Source organism: Emydura macquarii, unplaced genomic scaffold, assembly GCF_026122565.2.
Source record: "Emydura macquarii macquarii isolate MOO-44397 ecotype Brisbane River unplaced genomic scaffold, CSIRO-AGI_Emac_v2 contig_2205, whole genome shotgun sequence".
Taxonomy (NCBI): Eukaryota; Metazoa; Chordata; order Testudines; family Chelidae; genus Emydura; species Emydura macquarii.
Window position 1 is genome coordinate 2,772,565 of NW_027132342.1, and position 24,104 is coordinate 2,796,668.

At 39.2% G+C, this 24,104-nt stretch overlaps 2 protein-coding genes across 2 annotated transcripts in view; one reads left to right on the plus strand and one right to left on the minus strand.

The window, feature by feature from the left end:
* The window catches only part of PLCZ1 (phospholipase C zeta 1), a 98,099-nt gene extending 81,723 nt beyond the window's left edge, over nt 1-16,376 (minus strand). The window contains exons 1-3 of the mRNA XM_067558971.1: nt 16,247-16,376; nt 15,173-15,296; nt 10,645-10,879 (exon numbers count right to left, since the gene is read on the minus strand). Coding sequence (XP_067415072.1) covers nt 10,645-10,879; nt 15,173-15,296; nt 16,247-16,257 — 370 coding nt within the window. The 5' untranslated portion in view covers nt 16,258-16,376. The remainder of the gene's footprint in view (nt 1-10,644; nt 10,880-15,172; nt 15,297-16,246) is intronic.
* Nucleotides 16,377-16,463: 87 nt separating this feature from the next.
* On the plus strand, nt 16,464-18,929 carry CAPZA3 (capping actin protein of muscle Z-line subunit alpha 3). The gene is made up of 2 exons (XM_067558972.1): nt 16,464-16,568; nt 17,739-18,929. The coding sequence occupies exon 2, from the start codon at nt 17,766-17,768 to the stop codon at nt 18,657-18,659; it is 894 nt and encodes a 297-aa protein (XP_067415073.1). The 5' UTR covers nt 16,464-16,568; nt 17,739-17,765; the 3' UTR covers nt 18,660-18,929.
* Nucleotides 18,930-24,104: the final 5,175 nt, after the last annotated feature.

The window sequence follows — 24,104 nt, forward strand, 5'->3', positions numbered from 1 at the left end:
GCCAAGTGATTCTGGGCCCCTGGTAAATGAACAGCTGTGGGAATGATGTTCTCTTGGATGCATAACTGCCAGAACTTTATTGCCTCTTAACAAAATTGATTGGAGTGGATTCCTCCCTGTCTGTTCACATAGTACATTGCAGTGGTGTTGTCGGTGACGATGTAAAGTGCTGCATCCCTGATGTGCACACTATAGCTTACATGCATTGCAAATGGCCCAAAGCTCCAGAACATTGATATGAAGAGATGCTTCCTGTTCCATCCACAAATTTTGTACCTTCAATTCCCCCAGATGTACTCCCCATTCAATCGTGGAAGTATCCGTAGCTATGATCCTGTTTGGTATGGAACAAGCAAAGAGAAGACCCTGGCATACATTGCTCTGAACTGTCCACCACTGGAGGGTGTCCAGAATCACTGGAGGCACTCAGACCAGGCTTTTAAATGCCTGACAATTCAGGAGGTAGACCAACTTCAACCAGTCTTGAAGAAGAAAGAGGTGCAATCTTGAATGCTGGAACACATAAGTGTATATGGCCCTATGGCCTAACAACTTTAGGCACACTCAGATCATAGTAGATGGGTAAGAATGGAGAGACAGACACAGGTGACAAATTGCCTGAAATCACTTGTTCAGTAGAAACATCCTTGAGTTCATAGAATTTAGTAGGCCCCAATGAACTCAATTTTTTGTAGTTAGTATTAATGTCGAGTTCCCCTTATTCAAGATAAGATCCAGATGATCCATAAGGAGTAGTGTGAACTGAACATGCGAAAGGACTGATTCACTTGACTTGCACCTCACTGATGAATCAACCAGGTGTGGGAAGACATGAATTCCTCTTTTCCTGAGTATGCAGTCACTACCACCAAGCATTTGGTGAAAACACAAGGAGCTAAGGACAGGCCAAAGAGAAACACAGTGATAATGTTGATTTGCCATGATAAATCTTGGAAACTTCCTGTGGCTTGCGAAAATTGCCATGTAGAAATAAGCATCCTGAAGATACAGAGCAGCAAACCCAGTCATTGTGATTTAACATGGGAAAAAAATGGTGCTGGAGCAACCATGCAGAATCTCATGCATTTTATGCATTTGTTGAGACCCCAAAAATTGAGACTAGGTCTCATTCCTCCCTTGGATTTGGGAACCAGGAAATATCAGGAATAGAATCCCTTTACCAAATGCTGCAGGAGGACCTCCTCCATAGCTCCCTAAGGACACAAAGTCTGGATCCACTGAAGGAGCAGTGGCTCATAAGAGGGGTACCTGAACTAGGCCGAGGTAGGAGGTGGTGTTGTATTAAATGGAATACAAAGGCCCAAAAATGTTAACATAACCCAGTCACTTCACTGCCCAACATTCAACACTGTTAAACAATATCTGGGGTTTAGTATACGAAGATTTCAGCCTACCATGGCAAATACATCATTAAATATTCTTTTAGCCTTTTATTAAAGATAAAGAAGAAAAACAGTAAAAACATTTGAAATATAAAGTATTAAATAAGACTAATTTTAACAACATTTCTTGTTTCCTTTAGCTGGAGAGAGTTTTTAGGAGGAAAATCCCCTTGTTTTACATTCTCTTAGATGGTACCAAAAAGGATGATAATTGCCCTTTTGAGGAAAAAAGATGAAGTTAACTGAGATGGGCTAGAGCTGTTGGTGCAGTTGTTGCTGTTAAAGTCCGATCCCATTTCATCTCAGGTGGTGTTTGAAATTCAGCTGGAGCTGGTAGAGGTGGTGATGTTATCAGGGTTCCTCTCTCTGCCTGAGTTAGGTCAGAACATCTCTCAGGATTAGGATGATGACGGACCGGGGCCCCAGGAATTGGTGGAGGTGTTATGAGAGAACTGGATATAAAATAACTCGCAGCCATCTTGTGCACTTAATTCCCATAAACTGGAAGCAAGGACACTGCATAAGAATAATTTGGCCTTTCTTAGGCAGAGAAAACAACTGCAGCTGCTGTGTATTACTAACAAGGACAGATTAATGAGAAGAAGGGAAAGGAGAATTTGAATAGCTGACGTTGAGTCGGGGAGCCTGGACTTGTAAATATCTTGCTAGAAGCTGCTTTGTTGATAAGTAGAAATGATGAGTTCTTTGCTGTTGCTAGGGAAACCCCAGTCTATTAGAAGTTATTATGAGTACTTTGTTTTGAGTTACACATTGAAGAGTTTAATTAATGTGTGCACTTGGGAGAAGTTTGAGAGGATTTCTATGAGCTAGGAGATTGACACCTAACTCCCCAGTGGCTAGGAGAAAGGCTGGCCACCAGAACCCTGCTGCTGAATCACTCGATACTGCCTCAGACTTTGGGTAACTATGTTTATCTGAGGTGCTTCTAGACTATTGTTAGGTTTTGATCTGTATTTTAGACTCAATAAAAACAAGGATTTTTGGATGGAAGCACTCTTGTATGTACCAATCATTTATCAAAAGCAGGCGCTGTGTCTCCTACTGATTTATTTCCTGACACTACCTGGAAAACAGACTAATTACCACAGCTTTGAGTTCAGATAACCCTGGATAACTGGAGTGGCCACCATGATAGTGAAGCTTGCTTCATTAGCCTCTGTTCTTATTTTTCCCAAAAGTCTCTTTAGGACCCAAAAAGGGAGTCGTGGATGGAATAGTCCATTCCCTCATTATTTTGTTCAACAGTTAGGCCTAGTTTCCAACCAATTTTAGTTCATTAATTTTTGGACCTACCTTTTCTTGTTTACCAAGCACAATTTTAACAGTTATTGAGTTACATCAGAAGGCCTTTTTGTTATACTCATTTAGTCTTGGTCTCCTTTTGTACCTTTTCCTATCAAGGTTTGTTATTATAGTTTATTGTGACATCTTATGAACTTTCACATCCTTTTTACAGTTGAGCTCACAATTATAGCAAATTTGTAGGCTCAATTATCTCAACAACGGGGAGGAGGGTTGCACAGAAATTGAATGGTATAACCCAGTCTCATGTGCTTAGGACCCCTTTCTCCTTAGTTATTGTATCCCAAGCTGAGACTTGGCAGCAGCCTTGGAGGAAGGGACTGAAGGAAGGGGCAGTGGGTTAAAGGTGAGGGCACTGCCTCTGGAGCTTGTGTTTTCACTGGCTGACAAAAAGCAAGTCACTGCGCTGGCCTGGGTGGGGCAATGGAATTAGCTGCGGCTCCTGGATGGTAGGAACCCACCCAGCCCTTCTGTGCAAAACCCTCCCTCTGCATAGGGAGCTGAAAGCGCCGCAGGGCTGGGGACACAGAGAACTGATTTTCAGTGACTTTAAGGTTAAGTATTGCTACAAGAAGGACTGGGGGAGGGGGAGGCACGCAAATGCAAGCATTGGTCCCTGGGCACCGGAGACCCACAGTACGCCAATGCTCAGAGTTCCTTGTAAGGAAAGCCTAAATCTTTTCCTTTCCTGGGATCCTTGTAAAAATAGCTAGCATGGTCACTAGTCTATATAGATATTTAGGGACAGAGGGGGAAAAAACTCTGTCTCTTGGAATTTTGTAAAGTTTCATACATTATACCTAGGTCTATCCGTATTGGGATGTTTCTGTTCAGCAATATTTTGTTTCTTCCAAGAAAGATTGCAATAAGATGTCCAAATCACTTCTCCCCAAGAAAAATATTATTTTTCTTTTCCTCCTTCCTAATCAAGGTAAACCGCCAAAATATTAACTGCTCCATCAAAGACATGTGATATTTCTTCCTGACTCTCCAGATCTTATGTTTCCCTCAATTGACAGTTTGGAAGACTCTGATGATTATATTATATAACCAGGCGGCCAAACAGTGGCTTGTGAACCACATGTGGCTCTTTTACAGTTGAAGTGTGGTTCATGGAGCCCCCTATGCCCCACCCATTCTCTGCCTACCAGACTGGGGTGCAGAGCTTGGAGCTTCAGCCCTGCAGCAGGGTGGTGGGGCTAGAGGATTCTGCCCAGTGGGGAGGGAGGTCTTGTGGATCAGAAAGTTTGGCCACCCCTCTTAAATACCTATGCCTTTATGGTTGTGTTTCTTTGTGCTTCTTTGCTGTGATTTTTTTTTTTGGCGGGGGGGAAGGCGGTGGGGGGAAGAGGGCTTGGTTAACTGGATGTTTTGAGAGTTATTTTTGTTTGTTTAGTTCCTGAGAGCATTTTTACTTCATTGACAAAGGAGAGATTGAAATGAAGATTGCATTCAAAAGGAAGGTGTTTGGAAAATGATCCTAGAAGGCTCTTTTACAATCTTTTAGCCAGTGGTATGTTTATTGCCCTGCTTGATACAGAACAGGTGGAATAGTTGCCTTCACCACACATACACAAACTGAACTTTATCTCTTCCCTATAGAGCAGGGGTGGGGAACCTTTTTTATGTCAAGGGCCTGATGGTGGCCCTGGCGGCGGGGGAAAATTCAGCGGCGGGGGAGAATTCGGCGGCGGGGTTCCGTGGGGGGCAGGGGACAGTCCCCCCCTGCCGCCGAAAAGGGACAAACGGCAGCAGGGTTTTTGGCGGCAGGGTTTCGGCGGCGGCGGGGTTCCATGGGGGGGGGGGCAGTGAAACCACGCCGCCGCCGAATTTCCCCTCCCTCCCTCCCCGCAAGGTCCGGAACAAATAATTTTGCGGGCCTTACACGGCCCGCGGGCCGGACGTTCCCCACACCTGCTATAGAGGGTTGGTAGATTGGCACTGTTAACATTACATTCTGAATTTGGGCAGTGTTTGTTTTGGTTTTTTGCATTCCAGATATATTTCTCTTTCTGAAAAAAGTGCACAGCACTGTGGTATCTCTGAAAAAAAAATTTCTATCAGTTTTCATTAAAAGTATTGTTAACCAACATAAATTAGACTAACATATTTTCTGAATCTCTGTAGCTGGCAACTTCAGAAGTTTATCACTTAAAACTGGGAGTGTGCCAAAACTGCTATTCATCTGGATGGAGTAGCTTTAGTCAGGAATTCTAGGAGGATTGACAAATACTTTACAGAATCCTTCCAATCTCTTTAAAGAGAAGGATGTTATGCTCTCCATTACACTAATCCATAAGAAGCAGCTTTAAAATAATTACTGAAAGTAACAACTAATATTTGAAAGATTACAATTACTCTCAAACTAGAACTAAGAGAACTAAGAGAAACTAGAGAATTAAATTTGATGGCACAATGACAAACTACAACTTGTATTCTAAATGCAAAGTGTAAAAGTAATAATGGTTTCCACCTCTTCAGTAAGAAAATACTATTTATTCTTTCTTTTTGTTTTGTTTTCCTGTAATAAAAACATTATCAACAAGTAATAATTTCTAAATTCTAAAGGTACGGCTCTATTTTCCAGTTGATACACCTGTAACTCCTATTAACTCCTTTAGAAAAAAGAACAGATTTCTGAAGGATAAACTAACAGTGAACTTCCCCAGATAAACACGCTGGATCTCTGAAAGCTTGCATAATGTATTTGTTAGATGCTAAAATGTATAGGTGCTAGGTTTCTGCAATCACCTACAAAATAAGAACTTGCAAGTTCTTCAGGGCAGGGATTGTATTTTTTAAAGTTTCTATGTAATGCTTAGCACAATAGGCTCCCAAACTTGAACAGAGCTTTTGCATGCTATCATATGACAAATAGTAACAATAAGCCTCAATAGATCTACATTTTACCCATCAAATCCCACCCAAGCAAACGCTGTAGACAGGATAATACAAGAAAAGTTCAGAGCTTAAATGCACATAAGACTCATTAATTTAGCATTAAAGATATTTTCCTTAATCTCACTTTAGGATTCAAGATTTCTGATGTAAATGTATAACAATAAATGAGAGATAACAGAAAGCTTGTGGAGGACAGAAGTCAAATTTGGATGTTAAATGAGGGACAGCTGTTAGGTATGGGTTTCACGTTCATAATGGAGCTAAAGTGGGAAGCCTTAGCACACCGTATAAATCATTCATTTAGTATTTTACTGGCTGAAATTTGAATGATGAAAGCAAATTTGAGAACATATTCCATACTGTTAATGGAATAAACACACTTGAGCTTCCTCATATAATTAGCAATTTCAGAGTTATCTGGTTACATGTGTTTAAAAAGTCTCTTCACTCTTAGCTCCATAGATATTAACATTAATATTAACAAGATATTTTTATGTAGTTTACATATAGAGAGCCTGGTCACTATTTGTTGTTTTCACCTTAACATATCAATGCTATCAAACTTATCAGAAAATGGCTATTACTAATGGTGAACCAGTCAATCAACTGTCAAAATCTGCCCTCTTCACTTACTTACTGCAATATATAGGGAAGGCTGACAAAGGATTCCAGATCATCCAGATTACAAATATTTATACAGAATTCAGAATGACGGTTGCACAAAATGGACTAATAATATACCACATACGGTCAGCTATCATGTCATTCATGTTTGGAATTTTCCACTAGTAACAGAAGCATGAGCCACTATAGTGTTGTTCATTAAATATTATTTCTAATTATTAAGACAATGTTCTCATAGATGAATAAACAATAAGAATTTGGTTTAGTATTTAAAATTAAAACTAAAACTAAACATTACAAGAATAAACACGTGAGTACAGAAATGTATTGCATAATGACAAAAATATATTCTAATGATATGAAGGTTGTTGGGCAGTCTGACCAGGTTGTTATTAATACGTTTTACCATATTATTCAGCAAAAATTGTTATACAAAAATAATAATAAAACACTTCTATACAAACAAAATAATAATAAAACACTTTTATACAAACAAGTTTTACTTAGTACAATATTAACACATTACATCTCAGACAAAGTAAGGTCACTAACTTCAATATAAGATTTCTATCTTGAAACACCACCTCAAAAGGGCATGGGTTGCATGCCCAGAACTTTTACAGCTCTGATTGGACAGTGAGAAATGTTTAATTAAACATCAAAATCATCCAGTATCTTGTATTATCAAGATGGCCAAAAAGGGGTTTTGTGCCAAGAATATGGGAAGGGTGGAGTCAAGCTCCATATTGCCCCAGCTGGGAATATTCTCTCCCCTCTGGGCCTGTCTGTGAGCTTTGATTTTCCTCAGCTTGCTGTCAGCAATGTCTCAGGCTGGGAAGCAACAGCTCAGAGAATCTATGGTAACTAGAAGAGGGGCAGAACCAATATAGAGCCCAGAGTTGCTCCAAGTGGAAAAGGCAGCTGGCCAGTAAAAAAAGGAAGTCAGGCAAGAAGGGAGCAGGACTCTTGGCTTGATAAGAGGGTGTGGAGGAGAGTTCTCTCAACAGTTCTGGAAAGTGCTGTGGGAGGATTCACGGACTATAGTTTGTATGTAGTATATAAACTGCACTCTGCTCATAATTTTCATTCTTGTTAGACAAGAATAAAAGGTCTGATGCACAATCTAGCAGCTCCGTCTTTTCGAAAATGAAGCCACCAAGATACCTTAATGTGGAAAGCCATAATCAAATTTTAACATTATTATAAATAGGACAACTACTTCATTTTGGAGGACATGGGTTCTGTGAGTTCTTGCTTTATATTTGTTAATAGTTTGCAGGTTCCAATCCTGGATCACTGTGACAGACACTGCCCTTCAGGCTGGGAAAACTAACAATCACCTATGGCAGTCCACCAAAGTTAATTTCAAAAGGCATGTCTGAACTTCAGCTCCCATAAAAAGCTGCACTTAGCCCCAGTGTTGCTGTTTCTCAGTTGAGTTGCAAATTTTGCCTCATCACACAGAGTATTGAAGCTCAGAAGAGAAGCCACATCACTTAAGGCAGTCTTCACTTTCGTAAGTGCAGCAGAAACAGTTGAGCTATTACATACTAAACAAATACACGGTCTTCCCAGACCCTATAATCAGGGCAGTGATGAAGCAGTCAGAAAAGGAGATCAGCAACCCCTGAAGGTCTTCTATCTCCACATAAGTACTTCATCTCTGAGGAGTTGAGCGGTGTGGGAAGAGCCAGTGGGATATATGATCCTTAACAGTTCTTTTCCCTTTATTTCCAGAGGATGGATCAAACTGGAGGCAAAGAGAAACTGGGCAGAGGAAAAATCCAAGGATTAGGGAACATATAGAAAATAATAGAAAAAGGAAAAACAAAATGGAATTAAGAAAAGAATAAAGTCAGGACATAGAAGAATTAAAAAAGGGAATGAAGAGATGTAATATAAGACGATAACTTTTAGGCTAGTAAATTTATTTTTATTGTATTTTTAGTATACCTACATATAATTTTGATAAATGAAAAACCCACAAGTAATAAAAAAGGACCTACCCATGAGTAAAACTATCCCCAACCCTTGGTCCAACTACTCCTTCATAGCCAAAGAGCTAAGAAAAGATCTATGCAACCACACAGAAGAAAGGTATGACTGAAAATAATTTGATGTTACTTTGCACAGGTGTAACTAAGGACAGAATTTCACCTGCAAAATCTTTATTACTAATGGTGAGACATGAGCTGGAAGGAACCCAACCTGAGCTTCAAATTCCAGGCTGAGTTTGCACTTCTGGCTTTTTAAACAACCTTCTTCTTTGTGTAACTGAGGAAAATTAATCTGGTGTCACTGAGGCACGATAAATGTGTACCCATCATGTCATATTTACAAAACTATTTTTCAGAGTAAAAGTGCATTTTAAGAGATCCACTGTTAGAAAATAAAATATATCCTGCTGCATTAATTAATTGTTAATTTTTTCCAAGTACCCATGATGGAATAGCTCCCCAATTATAAAGCATCTCTAATTTTAAAAAAAATCTTATTCTTTTAAAACAAATTTCACACCATAACAATTACAGTGCACCTTTATATTGTAATTTACATTGTACAAGAGATCAATTCTCTTCCAGAAAGAGATGGGAGATATTCAGCTAATTGAACAATCCAACAGGCTAAGTATTCTTGGGTGCTTTATAATTTTGGTGAGAGTGTTGATCCATTTTCAACTTAGAATACTGGGCAACCGAAAACACTAGATAGAGGATATTAGCAGTTCTCCTACTGTAATGTCCCATAATGAGGAGAGTTCAAATGGGTGTATTGTCAACATTTGTTTGTACTTAAAAAAGTTTAATACAATGCAAACAATGTAATTCTTAACTAATTTTTATTGTTGGGGCTATGTTTTATAACGTAAGTTGGTTATATTCAGGGCCGCATGTTTTCACATTGGCTGTGTAATTCCCCTTCCCTCAGAATTATGCTTCAGAATCTAAGCTTTGATTTTTTTTTAATTAATACATATATTTCTAGTTGTCACGGTTGCAAAGAAATTATTGAAAATGTGAACCAAGTATACACCAATGCAGTGTTATTTCACTGAATTTGCAAACAGTCTGGACACTTAATGTAGACAGAACTTAGATTCAGCTTGTTGCACAGTATACAGGGCCTTGATTGTGTCAGTTTTTGATTAGTTGCCAACAGCACTCAGCTCAACTTTTTGGGTCTTGTGTGTAAATTACCTTACAACATTCAGACCACAGAAGAACCTGCTCCAAAAATATGACTGTTGCTACTTGAAAGAAACGCAGATACTTATTACTCTTTTAAAAACATCCAATCAGACTTGAACAGTGACATGGTTGAAGTAATGTATCAAAATCTATTACTATTTGGAGATACGTAAGCTCTGTCCTATCTTGTACTGTACTGACAACAATATACTAACAAAAATCAATTTATAAGTAAGATAAAAGAATCAAACTCTTTTATTAAGAAGTAAAGAAAGTACCAAAACTCAATGAAGCTCACAAAAAAATCTTCATTCTAATGTGGTTGTGAAGCAGATCTCTTAAGCTAAAGTAGTAAGTTAAATATAATTTAGTTCTGATATGACTTATTCTTGCTTTAAAATTTGTCCTTGGTCTTCAAGTTTCAAAAAGGTAAATTAAAAAGGTTTCAAGCTACAAAATAAGTAATGATTCAAAACTACGTTTTACTTTTGCACATTTTCAATACATTTTAAAAATATTTATTTTTCTATTGTGATCTAATGCTGAAGAGCAGTATCATATGATGGAGAGGACATTTGGCTAAGGACCTACAGTTTTCATTTTTTACCTCTATAGACTATGATTCAAATTCATCTTGATTAATAAAGCAAAATGAGTTTTGATAGCTTAGTTCAATCAACAATAAGTGTCAGACAGTTTGAAAGCCCAGCACAGCAAGGGCCGTTCCACATTTCTCAGGGGCCTAACAAAATATTCAGGGCTTTAACTAGCCATATTTTTCATGATCTTACATAAAGTGTTTGTACACAGGAAACCCTATACAACTTTTGGACTGGCCTGGGGTACAATACTGGAGTATGAATCACCTACTTATAGGAAATTGTATGTGCTACATTTTAGTCATAACCTGTATAAATATATGGTGGCTGTATTAAAGATTACTTATAATAATATATCCATAGTAGTTTAAGGATCTGAACATGAAAAACAACTAATATTCTGTCCATGTGCTCACCAACAGATCTCAAATTATCTTACTTTATTTAGTATAGCAGATACTCATCTTACAGTTTACAGCTTTTTCATGTCAGAACAATTTTATAGTCAGAAAAGCATTCAAAATAAAATATACACACATAAATAGCAACACAGTAAAATAAAATCTGAAAATGCAACATTTATATTACAATAAAGATATAGTGTACCTTCTTCAATGGGTTCATACTTTGCAATGAGTTCAGAGGCAATTGTTTCATCAGCATCAATTACAAATTGTTCTTTTTTGAGAAATTCAATCAGGTTTATTTCAGGTAGAATTTTGTGGTTTGGAGAATAACTGCTGAAAAGTTCATGTATTTCGTTTCTGTGTGCAAGGGTTCGATAAATTATCCTGAATTCTTCTATCGTAATAGTTCCAGTCTTCGGCTGATTACTTGTTTTCTGAAAACAAAAACAAAAGAGTACAAACATACATGAAAATCACTGCATTAAAACGAAAAATGGTATCATAACAGCCATTATATCAGTTAAAACATTAGGCCACAATGTTTCTTCTGTACATGGACATTAGCCAATACTATTCTATTAATATAGGTGGTGCAGACAGCAAATCTTAGAATTTGATCTTGTATCTTAAAAATGTCTGTTAATTTATGTAATTAAGTCTAAACTGTATTGCATAACACAATTTGTATACAGGTGATCACAAAATATTTATGTGTATTTTATGTATCAGATAAGAATGCATTAATTCAAAACAAAATCTTGTACTGAAATATGGATTTTAATTTCATAAAACTGTATCACAAAGAAAGGTTATTATGATAGTGTAAAAGTAAATACACATCAACAGTTACTATTTTAAATAATTTTGTAAATACTGCAAGTCTATATTTTAAAATTAGAAGCATGTAGTCCTCAAATAAGTGAATTAAGAATGACTAAATTACCATGAGATCAAAGTCCTATGGTAGGTCACATCGGAGATGTTTTTTCAACTTAAGAGTAAACATATGACTTTGTTCAACTTTTAACAGATCAGGATCAGTTAAGCTCTGACCAACTATTCATACACTTAGAATTTCTAAATTATAAGCTTGTTTTTGCAAATGGAGCTTTTTAAGTGTTAGAATATGGATTCATTTCAATGTTTGATTATCAAAAGTCACTAGAAAATAAGAAGGGTGAAAAAAGAGATAGAAATATACTAGAATGAGGATACCTATTAGTATCTGGGGCATATACATTTTTTAGAAACTCACCAAAATAATTTATTTTTTTAAATTTTCTAAACAACATATGGAATTCGGTTTTCCCAGAGTAGATTTTCTCTAGGGCTGTCAATTAATTGTGCAGTTAATGCATGCGATTAATGCAAAACAAATTAACTAGATTTTAATCGCATTGTTAAACAATAATAGAATACCAATTTTAAATTATTGTAAATAGTATTTTTCAATTCACCTCATAGAAGTCCACTCAGTCCTACTTCTTGTTCATCCAATCGCTAAGACAAACATGTTTGTTTAGTTTTACTGAAATGAGAATAGTTATTCGGATGGCACTGTTGTAGCCGGCATTGCAAGGTATTTACATGCCAGATATGCTAAACATTCATATGCCCCTTCATGCTTTGACCTATGGGCTTTAAAGTTTTATGTTGTTTTGTTTTTGAGTGCAGTTACGTAAAAAAAAAATTCTACATTTGTAAGTTGCACTTTCACGATAAAGATATTGCTTTACAATACTTGTATGAGGTGAACTGAAAAACACTATTTTGTTTGTTTATCTTTTTACAGTGCAAATATTTGTTATAAAAATAATAATATAAAGTGAGCACTGTACACTTTGTATTCTGTGTTGTAATTGAAATCAATATATTTGAAAATACAGAAAAACATCCAAAAATATTTATAATAAATTTAAATTAGTATTCTATTAACAGTGTGGTTAAATCAGTGATTAATCATGACTATTTTTTATCTTGCAATTAATTGCAATTTTTTTAATTGTTTAACAGCCCTAATTTTTTCTCTTTAATTTTTTTAATTTATTGTTCCATAATGTGCTATTGTCCATAATGTGATTGAACAATGCTCTGTTTACTTGCAAAACAAATACAGCACAGGAAATTTAAATATAAACTTCATTGCACTACCCTCCATCAAAGTTCCCCAACTCTCTCCTGCAAGGATCAGAACTGTAGTTGAGAGAAATTTAGTATTATTCAGTTCTTAAACCCTGAGACTACCATAAAGGATAGTAATTGATGCCTAATATCATGTCAGCTATGGTAGTTAGTGCCTACTAAAAACAGGCCTGACAAGGAAAATGTCCAGCTATCATTTGATAAAAATTTTTGTTCACTACCAATCTGGGACGATTTGAAACAATGTCCTAGAGATGAAAGGTTCAATGTTACATTACTAGTTCCCCCTTTACTAAAATATATTTCTAAAAGTGTAAACTGGTGTAAAACTAAAAATTGAATTAAGTAACCAAAATCAATGCAAGAAAAAAGCATTTTGGGGGATTCTACCCATAATCTATTAATTCCCTTCCACACTAATACCTAATTACCTATTTCTTGAACTATGACTGTTCAAGAGAAATTTAATATCGGATTTCATAAAATCAATAATGAAGAAAACTTGGTATAAGAATCTAAAAATAAATGTTTAGCACTGATTGAGAAATTGCAACCCTAAGGGGTCCACACCTTCAAAATCTGGGACCCAACTCATTTTTATAACACCATTAGGAAATCTACAAATTTATTCGTATCAGTAAATCTACACTAAAGAAAAATACAATAAAGAATTATCTTGTGGATAAGGCAGTCTACTGGGACTCAACAGATCTGGATTCAGTTCCTGGCTTTGCCAAAGATCTCCTATGTGACCTTGGGCAAATAAAATATATTCTCTTTGCCTCAGTTCCCTTGAAACAGTCAGCGAATGAGACTCTGGTGAAGACCGGGCAGCAGCGGAATCTTTGTCACCTGCAGCAGATAAACCCTTCAGGTCAACGGCAATGGTGGCCATATAGCTGAAGGCAAAGTACTAATAGTTAGGAAAATGGCTTCAGTCACTGAGCTTCCGTCCCCGCTGCCCCAAGGTGGCTAAGTATTTAGGGACATACGATCCAATATGGGAGTATGAGCCATAGGGAATTGTCATAACTGACCTTTGGTATCTAGGTGAATTAATGAGGATGATGAATGCATCTCTCTATTATCCTGGGAGTGAGATGGCTACAACAACACAGCAAACTATAGATTTCTATGTCTGTAGTTTCTTATCATATCTTTAGTTTTATTAATGCATCTCAACTCTTTGCTATTCAGAAAATGTAGTAAGTTTAACAAAAGACTTTCCTGTTGAAATGAAAAGGCTTCCGAAAATATATTAGTAACAAACTGTAATCTCCCCATTTCTTCTGATATTACCTAAAGTAATACGACAGAAATAGAAATTAAAATTAAAAAAAAGAACAGATAAAGAAAAGGAGTATGTTGGTAAAAGACCTGCATACGTGTCTCTCATACAGAATGAGTTGTTTGGTCATAGTCCTTCAACTCTCTCTTAAAGATCTATGAATTTTTAATAATAATGTATCCAATTAGATCATTCCTATTCTACTCCCTCAAGTAATTATTCTTTTTTTGACTACACTCAGTCATTCACCTCAGTCTCCCAAAACTAGCATAACAGAAAGCCCATAAAAACAGTAAACACAAAACTTGCAAACTCTCAAGAGGATCCAAAGGCTCAGCAGACATGGGCTTTGTCAGACTCCTGCAAGAAGTAAATTCCAGAGTTGAGGGTCCTCCATCAAAAATGCCCTGCCATCTGCCTCTGCGTTTAAATTTGGAGACTGTTATATTGAACACCTTAGCTAATCTCAACTGTAATGGTGGTGTTATGATTTGAGAAGTCAGTCTTCAGGGAGCCACATGGGGCCTTATACAAAAAGTCAACAACTTAAAAATAGAGGAAATAAATGTGACAGCAAAAGTGTCTCATAAACACAACATTACCATGAGTGTATATCAATATTGCCATGAATTCCCTGTTCTAAAAAATGTCCACTATATGAAAAGAATTTCAGTACAATAATCTCAATGTTGGATTATCCTCCAATAGAATCAGGCGAGGCTTTCAGTGCTATTTTAAAACTAGGGACATGTGAGTGCTATTTTAAAACTTGGCACATTCAGCTTGAAATCATTATTATTCTTATAATAACAATAAACCCAAACTTGATTGATAATTGTCGAATTTGACTCTTTGGTCTGAGACCCTACTGGTTAATTAGCTTTTTGACAATTATTACCGTGTTTGAAATCCAAACACTGCAGTAAACCCTTTGCCATCTGTTGGTTGGTTAGTGGCCTCCGTTAAATTAATTTGATAGTTAGTCCAATTCCTTGTAGTAAGATGTAAACATCACAAAACCGATACTCTTCTAAGTTTCATTAGAGTTGAAGGAGACTGACGATCTACTATCATCTAGGGACGATCTACTATCCTAGAACATACTGGGGAGGCAGTATGAAAGATTTTATTGATACTGCCTATGAGATAGCCCTATGCTGCAGATAAACACAGTACTTTTGTCCACAACGCTGTTAATTTGGTATATTTATTTAACAAAAATATCCAAAAAACCCTAGCCCCTTAGGTGTCTGGTCATTCTGAATATACTTATATCGACACATATGTATTTTCTCACCTTAAAAACATATTTTACATGAACGTAATCAAAGGGGATGTTTAGCTTATCAAGTAATTTCATCGTCTTCTCTAAATTAATCTTTCCTGTTCTAAACTCATCCTGAATGATGGATAAAAACCACGTAAGGAAAAACAGATTAAGGAAATATATGACCCATTTAAATAGCGTTTTTTATGGGAAAATGTGTTTGATTTTTAAGCCAAAAATATCAGCTATTTTTCTATAATTACATTTTCTCCCTCTCTGGTTTCAAATAATTAACTGAAAATATTGTTCCTTATTTTATTACAATACTGGGCTAAGCTGGAGCTGGAGGTGGCGGAAGAGTGGCCTAAAGGGAAGAAAAGCAAAAAGGAGTGGCATTGGCCACGGTCAGAAGACAGAATACTGTGCTGGATAGACCATGGGTCTGACCCGCTATGGCCGTTCTTATGTTCCAATGAATAATAAAGGATATGACGATAGACAATAAATGGGAAAGGAAGGGTTAAGGTGGCCAATGGTGGTAAATGTGAAAAGGAATAAGGGTTCAATGGGAGAATAAGCTTGGGGGGGGCGGAGGATTTCCTCGATGAAAGGAAATAGGGTAGTGGAGGAAAGCAATAAAGGTAGAAGAGTTTCAGTGGTGTAGGAGCAATGGGGAGGCAAGTGTGAATGGGGAGTTCAGAGTGATAAAGAAGATTTATTTGAGGTTATTAATGGAGGTGGCTGGAGTTTAATGGGTTCTCAGAACAGTCCCAGAAGAGGAGAGGGTGTTGGTGGGTTTCTGGGGGAGGGAGGGTGGCCTGGCCTTGCACTGTGTGTATGGGGGGAGGTCTCCTGGCAATGGGGGCTCTTCTCTCTTGGATGCTCACCCCAGTGTGTGGGGGGGGGGTGAGTTCTGAACGTGGAGGGTGTGTCTCCACGCTGTTGCTAGGCTGGCCTTGCGCTGTGTGTGGGGCGGAGGGGGAGAAAGGGGGCGGGTCTGCTCCATACAGGGCTCTCCCCCGTGTATGTCTGCGGGGGGAGAGTCTCTCTTGCCCTGTCCGCGCGGCGCGAAGTGGTGGTGGGGAGGGTCGGTGACAAGGATATTTGCCCTCCATGGCTGGATCATCCGCATCGCCCTGCGCCTCGGCGGGGGCTCGTCACTGCGATGGTGTCAGCAGCAGCAGCTCCCGGTCCCAGCGAGGCATCACCCCGGCCCGGCTCCTCTCAGGACCCCTCCCCCACGCTCCCCACCGCGCGGGGATCCCGCCAGTCCGCCCCAACCGCCCGCGCCGCTGCCCAGGGGAAAGAGAACCCCCAGGGCGCCTGAGCTCCGGCCAGCCGCTACGCGGGGCCTGTGACGCCACAAACGGCCGTCGGCCAGACCACGAGGGCCCTCTGCCCCCCACCCTCCCGAGGCCCGAGTGAGGTGAGAAACCCGCTTGTCCCGGCCCCGCCCTCCCAGCACGTGTGAGGGAGACCCGCTCCCGGCCGGGCCCGGATGAAGGTGATGTGCCTTGTCCTGCGCTCATACTATACGCAGGCAACCTGACACAGTCGGGCCAACTCGGCTGCCATGGTCAGATCCCGGTCCAGGGTCCAGATCCGTCCAGAAAGGGTTCCATGGCGTGTTGCCCTGTGTCCCCATCACCACCTGGTCCCGTCTTCTGTGTCAGGCCCTTCCACCCTAGATCACACAGCGCCCTCCTCCTCTCACCTTTCAGAAGCCTCAGGCTGGCCATGTCCATCCAGTATAGGTCAGGTCTTAGCCCCGTTGAGCCAGCTGGCTATGTCCAAGGCCTTTTGCAGCCATTGCCTCCTCGGGCATTCAAGTCCCAGACAAACTCGCCTTGCTTTTTCCCTTTGGGAGGCCCCAGAGCAGGGGTTCCCGGCGTGTGGAACGTGACCCAGGGCTAGTATGTGAGCTTGATGTGCCATCCACTCGTGTCACAATTCTCCAGGAAGGCGGCATGTGAACTAATAACACTTTGTGAACCACTGCTCTAGATTTATCCAGGGTGCTTTCTGCCTGTTCTGGCTTCAGCTGCTTTAGATTTTTCAGGGCCATTTTAGAAAACTCTTACATCATCAAAAGTTCTTGAGCTTTCCAGGATGGTGATTTTTGTTGTTGCTATGTCAATTATTTTCCAGTCTTTTTAGTTCACTGTTGCTTTATCGAAAGTGTTATGGCTTCTCTGAGTGTGTTTATGATTATCTAAAACTTTCATGTTGAAGCTCTCCTTAGCTGGGTTTTCATTTTGGTAGACTAAATCTTGGATTCCTAGCCAGCTATCTTCTATGTGACGACATAAACATTTCCATATCTTCATAGAATAAGTTTTTCATTGTGCTGCCATCAAACATTAATATTTTCCATTGTGACAATTTTTCCTAAAGCTCTAGCTCTGTTCAGTCATTTGTTTGTGATTCCACTAATATTTCTAGATCTTTGCAGATACAACTTTACAGTGCATGGAAAAGTTCTTGATGTTACCAAAGTAACTTTTTTGCTGTGATATCCTCAGGTGTTCTCAAGTATTTTTTTTTAAATAATAATTTCCACTTTAGCATATTGTTCATGTTTTCATTTCTGGTTCAGGTTCACCACCACAGAAGATAAAACACAATGTCCAACAAATGTGATTTATGTAAGGAAGAGAAAGTGAGAGTCATATGCAGTCTGCTGTATCAGGCACCTCCAGGTGAATTCTACAGTGTTTTTGAAGATCTCCGTATTCTGGTCCAGGATGATGACCTGATGAGACAAGAGGCTGCCCATGTCTGTGCTCATCACAATAAGAACAATTTCACCCCAGTCAGAATAGAAGGGACCAATGTGCTGGTGACTCGCTATAATGACCTTGGAGGAAATCGCTTCTTTGACCCTCAAAACAAATTTTCTTTCAAATTTGATCACCTGAGTGGAATATCAAACAAATTTCAGCTTCATATGGTGGCATGGGATGAGGCAGAGTTATGGAGGACAGCCTTAAATAGTGCTTTAAAGGCATATGTGGATAGTCACTTTCCTTCAGGGGACTGCATTGTGTTTAGAAAAACCTTGAAAAATAGGAAGGTATTTGTGGTCTGTATAGAGGGCCATCAGTACAAACCTTTGGGTTTCTGGAATGGCCTATGGAGAGCTGAATGGACTTTTTCCCAGTTTCCAGTTATTACTCAGGTTACAGGGACCATTCAACTGCAAGCACACTACTTTAAAGATGCTAACCTCCACATGGCAGTATGCAAGACTGTTGAAGAGACCTTACATATAATTGACCCAGCCCAGTTGGCCATAGATTTTGTGAAGCTCATAGAAAGTGAAGACAACAAATTTCAGATTGCCATGCTGGAAACCTTCCAAGCTTTGACAGATGAAACCTGGAGAAAAACTCTACGAAGGCAGCTCCCAGTCACTCGCACGATCATTAACTGGAATAAACTGATGACCAATCAGAGCACGAAGGCCAATATTTCCAGTAGTGAGGTACCACTGGGTTTACTGAAATGCACTGTTTGAGTAGAATATAGCCCAAATAAAACTAAAAATCACGGTGGAAAGTGGATTTATTTATACATTTGACTTATTTCTGGATGGCTCAGGGGATGCCACTTTGAATCTAATCCAGTTCATTAATGAGTAAAAGTTATTACCATTTGATGTTTTTCTTAATGCAGGGGTTTTTTCGCCTTTTTCTGATTCAGCTGGCATTGGCCACTGTTAGAGATAAGATAGTGGCCTAGATGGACCAATTGTCTGATCCAATATGGAAAGTCTTATATTTCTATGTATTTTTCACCAGTATTATATTGACTTACATTTTTTAAATGGAAATAATTGAATTTAATCTCACATTATATGTATCTTTCATTTTGGGGGTATTGATAATGCTGGTTTAATAAGGATGTTAAGGGACGAATATGAGCTTTTTAGGATAGTATTGAAACCTAAGAAGTTCAACCTTCAAGTTTTATTCAGATATATCAATATTTATCTAGAGAAGAGATATTTATAATGCAGTCACATAAACTAAGGGAGACATGGAAACAGGAGACATAAAACTACTACAGCCAGTGTTGGAAGTATGCCAGTTCCCATCAGGGTTTTGTCCTCATCGTTCAAGAAGAAACTTCAATACCTGTCATTATGGGATAGCAGAATAAATGAAACTGGGTCACCTCCCTCTCTCAGTTTTGACAGCTGAATTATAATCGATTGCTATAAATAAAATGAGTGACTTATTCACATCTGATTTCATACTAGCTATAGGCATCTTGAAAAATCACCACAGTGTATGGTCCCACCGACACCAAGGCTAACAATGCTGGTGCAGATAATTTACCAGCAAGTGCAGTCAATCTTTAATAAAACTTTGAGAAGAGATAGCATTGTGACCATGGGCAACTTTAAAGTGCTGGCAGGAAGGTATAATGACACCTGGGGAAGTATGCTTAGGAAGTTTGGTATCAGATAGAACAACAGAAATGGGCAGCAACTGCTGAAATTTGCAGCTGCCAATGACATGGTGATCACTGACTCTCTCTTTCATTATCCACCAGGTGACTGTTATTGATCATGTCCTTGTTAGCAGTCATTGGCAGTCAATGGTCATGGATGTACAAGTTCACAGAGGTTCTGAACTTCACACTGACTATTGGCTTCTGCTGACAAAAATGTGATTCCGACTTCAAAGAACACAGCCAGTTAATAGGCTGAAAGTAGTCTGGTTCAACCAAAAGATCTTAATACAACAAACTATGGCTTTCTGTTCTGAACTGTGTAAGTCCATTAAAGCACCGAAGCATGAAATGTCACTCCCTCTGTCATCTGATGAGCAATGGCATTGTTTCAAGACATCAGTGCTGACCACTGCCAGCTGAGTACTAGAGCCTGAGCCCTTCAGACATCCATGGATCAGTGAGGAGACACTGAAAGCAATTGCAGCTATGAAAAAAAGCAAGAGTAAAATTAGAGTATTCAGTGACGTTTGTCAGGAGCAAAGGAAAAGCTGAGTGGTTTGACTTCAGTATGTCATCAAGTCATTGTGTAAGAAAGATAAGGAATCCTGGTATTAGTCTCATGCAGTGAGTTTAGAAAGGCTTCTGCCTAACCTGATCGCTGCATCCTCTCTTCAGCTTTGTTGTTTGTAAGGGAAGGTGACATCAGGTTGTCCAGTAAAGAATCAGGATGGCAGCATCAGCCAAAGTCAGCAAGATCAGTTGGGAAGATCATTTCAAGATAATTCTTAAATGGTCCACCACCTACAGTTTCCCGTCTATTTGAAGAGGGGCAGGAAATTTTGGTAGAGCCATCTTCCTTCAACCAGGAAGAGAGTCAGATCGCAGTCCATAAACAGAAGTCTGGGAATGCTCCTGGGATTTGTAACATTACTCTTGAGTTCCTGAAGACTGGTGAGAGTATTGTTCTACCATGGCGGCCAGGCTCTACCAGACCAACAGGTGTTTTAATATCAGCCCTGATGACTGGAAGGGGTTATTTTGCCTCTGTTCAAAAAGGAAGATAAGATTGAATGTAGCAACTATCGCATTATTATGTTATTGTCGGTCCCAGGGAAAATCTTCACTTCCTTGTTAGTGTCTCAAATAAATGATGTGTTTCATGGCAAAAGCCAGGATTCTCAGTGTGGCTTTAGGCTTTATTCCACTATCAACCAGCTCTTTACCTTGAGAGAGATTTTTGAGAAGTTGGCTGAATTTCATAAGCCATGTGAACACTTTTCAGAGATTTCCATAAGGGCTTTGATTCAGTTCATCGAGCAAGTTTATGAGATCTGATGGGGGATCTTGCCATCTTGGAAAGACAGAATCATTGTTAAAAGAGCGCTTTGGAATGGAAGACTGTGTGAGATTCAATGGCAGATACACAGCCTCGTTTCTGATCTCCATGGGAGTTTGGTAAAGGCTGAGCTGTGTTCTGTCACTGTTCACTATTGGCATTGACTGGTTGATTGATAAGCTTGGGGAGGCAACTATTGGTGGTGTAGAATGGAACATCATTCTGCTTCAGCATTTTGAATTCACAGATAATGTCTCGTTGCCTCAGTTTGGTGAACTGCTGCAACTGATGGCTGATCTAGTTAGGCAATAAGTAACATACAGAGTACTGGTTATTAATTCAAGTAAAAATAAGTCACTGGCCATTATCATCAAACTCCAGCTCTAGATTACAACTAGTTCAGTATTAACCTGTATGGATGGGACACTGAGCAGGTGGCAGCTGCCAAATATTTGGGCATCATCATAGACATTGCTGGAAGATTCTTAAAAGATGTACACATTGGTATAGCAGCAGCTACTGCCATGTTTCAGGCCCTTCAGTGTTCTCTGCAGAGATGTCGTGACAAGAAGTTGGCTATGAAACTGCAGATATGTAAAACCACAATTATATCAACTACCATATGGAAGTGAAAAGTAGGCATTGAGGAAAGCTGAAGAACACTTGATTGACTTCTCCATATCAAGTAGCAGGACAAGATCAGAAACTAAGATATTCTAACTTAATCCAGCAACTGCCTACATCAGCACTGATTTGGCATCGGTAACTTTCTTACTATGAACATATTACAAGAGTGGAAAGCAGTGAATTCTGAAGTGTGTGTACCAAAAAATGCTGCTACATGACTGGTGGTCACATGGGTACCTTAAGCTTTGGTAGTGTGACAAGATTGCCCGTGATGAACATAAACTGAATATACAATCGGAACACCTTAAGCACTTTAACAGAAACTATCTGGGTGGCTCTTGATTTGCAAGAGGCAGCAGATGTTAAAATGGGCCTCTTTGGATATGGAAGCTAAGTTCCATTAAGTCATCTCTTTCATGAACTGCTTTTTTTCTTTTCCATTCTCTTTGGTTGTTACTCTTTGAATATTTACCTCAAAGGAAAACAACACTCATCAAATGTAGGGTAATGTCATGAACTTTTACATGGTGAGATGCAGTTCTCACCACTTTTAAAATGTGAAATGCATTTAAACTTAAAGGCCTAATTTTTCTTCCCTAATGCAACCTCATTGAAGTCATTCGTTGACCTCATTTGACCTCATTCTTGCAACCTCATTGAAGTCAGAAGGGTTACACAAATATAACTGCCTGCCAGATTTAGCCCAGATTTTTTATTGCTTGGCACAATCCTGATGAAAAATACCCTTTTTTATGACACCAACAGCATTGGAGCTCAGTTTGAGATCAGTTATAGTTTCCAACTTGAATATTGGAAGAATGTCAACATTTAATATAAACATTTCACAGCTTCAGCTTTCACATTGCTGTGCTGAACAATATAAGTGCAGCTTTCTTTTTAGTTTTAGAATAGATAGATGAGGCTTTTAAAGGAACCAAAGAGTACAGTTATCTGATGGTACCATATACTGGAGTACTGGGGGTGCTGTAAATACCTAATTTAGATAGGGAGCAACCACAAGAGAGCAGAGCCCCCTCATAACATCTCATCTCCCAATGCATAATCAATTCAAGTTGACTCCACAGAAGGAATTAAAAATAGGAAACTGTTATCTTGTAATTTAGGGCTATGAAGTCTGATGGAATTTGCACTTGGGAGCCCATACTTCATGCCAGCAAGGGACAGAAGGGGTTATTGGGTGTCACAACAGGGCCCAATCCTGCTCGCTGGATGAAGTCTGTTGTGATTGGATCCAACTCTGAATCCCATGTGCTTCTAAGTCCCCATAGCCAGCCAGGATAGTAACTGTTCACTGTTCCTAGTTCTGGATCTCTCAGGCACATTCCATTGTGCAGACCCCATGTCTGACACACTTCTTAGGTAGTGATATTCTGCAATGCAGCTGCCTTGACCCCAGAATCGGTGCCAAAGCCCTACCAAATCCCTTGTTGCTTAGACACATTCCCCCAGTGTCCACCTGGCTGTTGGAGCTCTGGTATCCTTCAGGGACAATGTGGCAGTAATCCAAGGAATACAGACTTAGCAAAAAAATCTTTTAACCACAGATATTTTTTCTTTAAAAAAAGATGAGAATTACAGATCTAGGAAAAATAACAAAGTCCTGAACATAATCCCGTTCAGTCTGATTTCACCACCCCTGTGTTTTTGTCCAAGTTGTTAGGCTGCTTGGCCTGGACTTCTGCTGTTGGTTGGCCTGTCTTGCTTAGAGATGCACTCCTTTTAATCCCCTGTTCCCTGTGTGCTACAATCTGGGGCGGGGGACCAGGGAGGAGAAGTCCAGTCTCAAGTCTCCTTTCCCCCGCCAGGTACTTCAGTATAGAAAAAATCAAACCAGTCAAAAACCCATTATTTCAGTAGGGAAGAATCATTAAATGTTGATGGCCCTGGAGTGTTCTGTCACAATATCTTGAACAGTCTATCCACCAGCTGTCAAGCATCGGCTACAAAATAGAAGCACTAAATCAATACTGAAGGGTACATTCAAAATGGAGGGGTTGTAATACAACAGGGTGTTCACCAGACAAAATGGAGTGTATGTATAGTATATGCCACACTGAGTTTCCCTGAACCCGAGGAAGAATACTTGCCTGCCCCAAAGATGTCTTTGCCTTTCAGGGAAGGGTTGACATCTGGGACTCAGGCAGGAGGCCTTTCACAGGGAATGTTTGGGTTGTAGGAAGGGTCCTTGGTTTCAGGTAGAAACAAATTCTGCTTGAACTGAAAGGGCTTCTGCTTACAGACCTGAGGTGCACGGAGATACTTTGAATTTACTTTGGACTCCAGAGACAGTACAATGTACTCTGGTGAGCTAACCACTTCTAGGAATCTAGAATAAAACCCTGTTTTATGCCTATAGCTGCTGTGTCTTGCTGCATGAATCCTGAAGTTGGCTGGACTCCAATGACCTTAAACGGGTTGCTACAGATCACTTTAAAGACCATAAAAAGAAGAAACTTTAAGAGCTATATGATATAAAAAAAGATGACAATGTACAGTCACCTGGCTTAAAGGTATAATCTT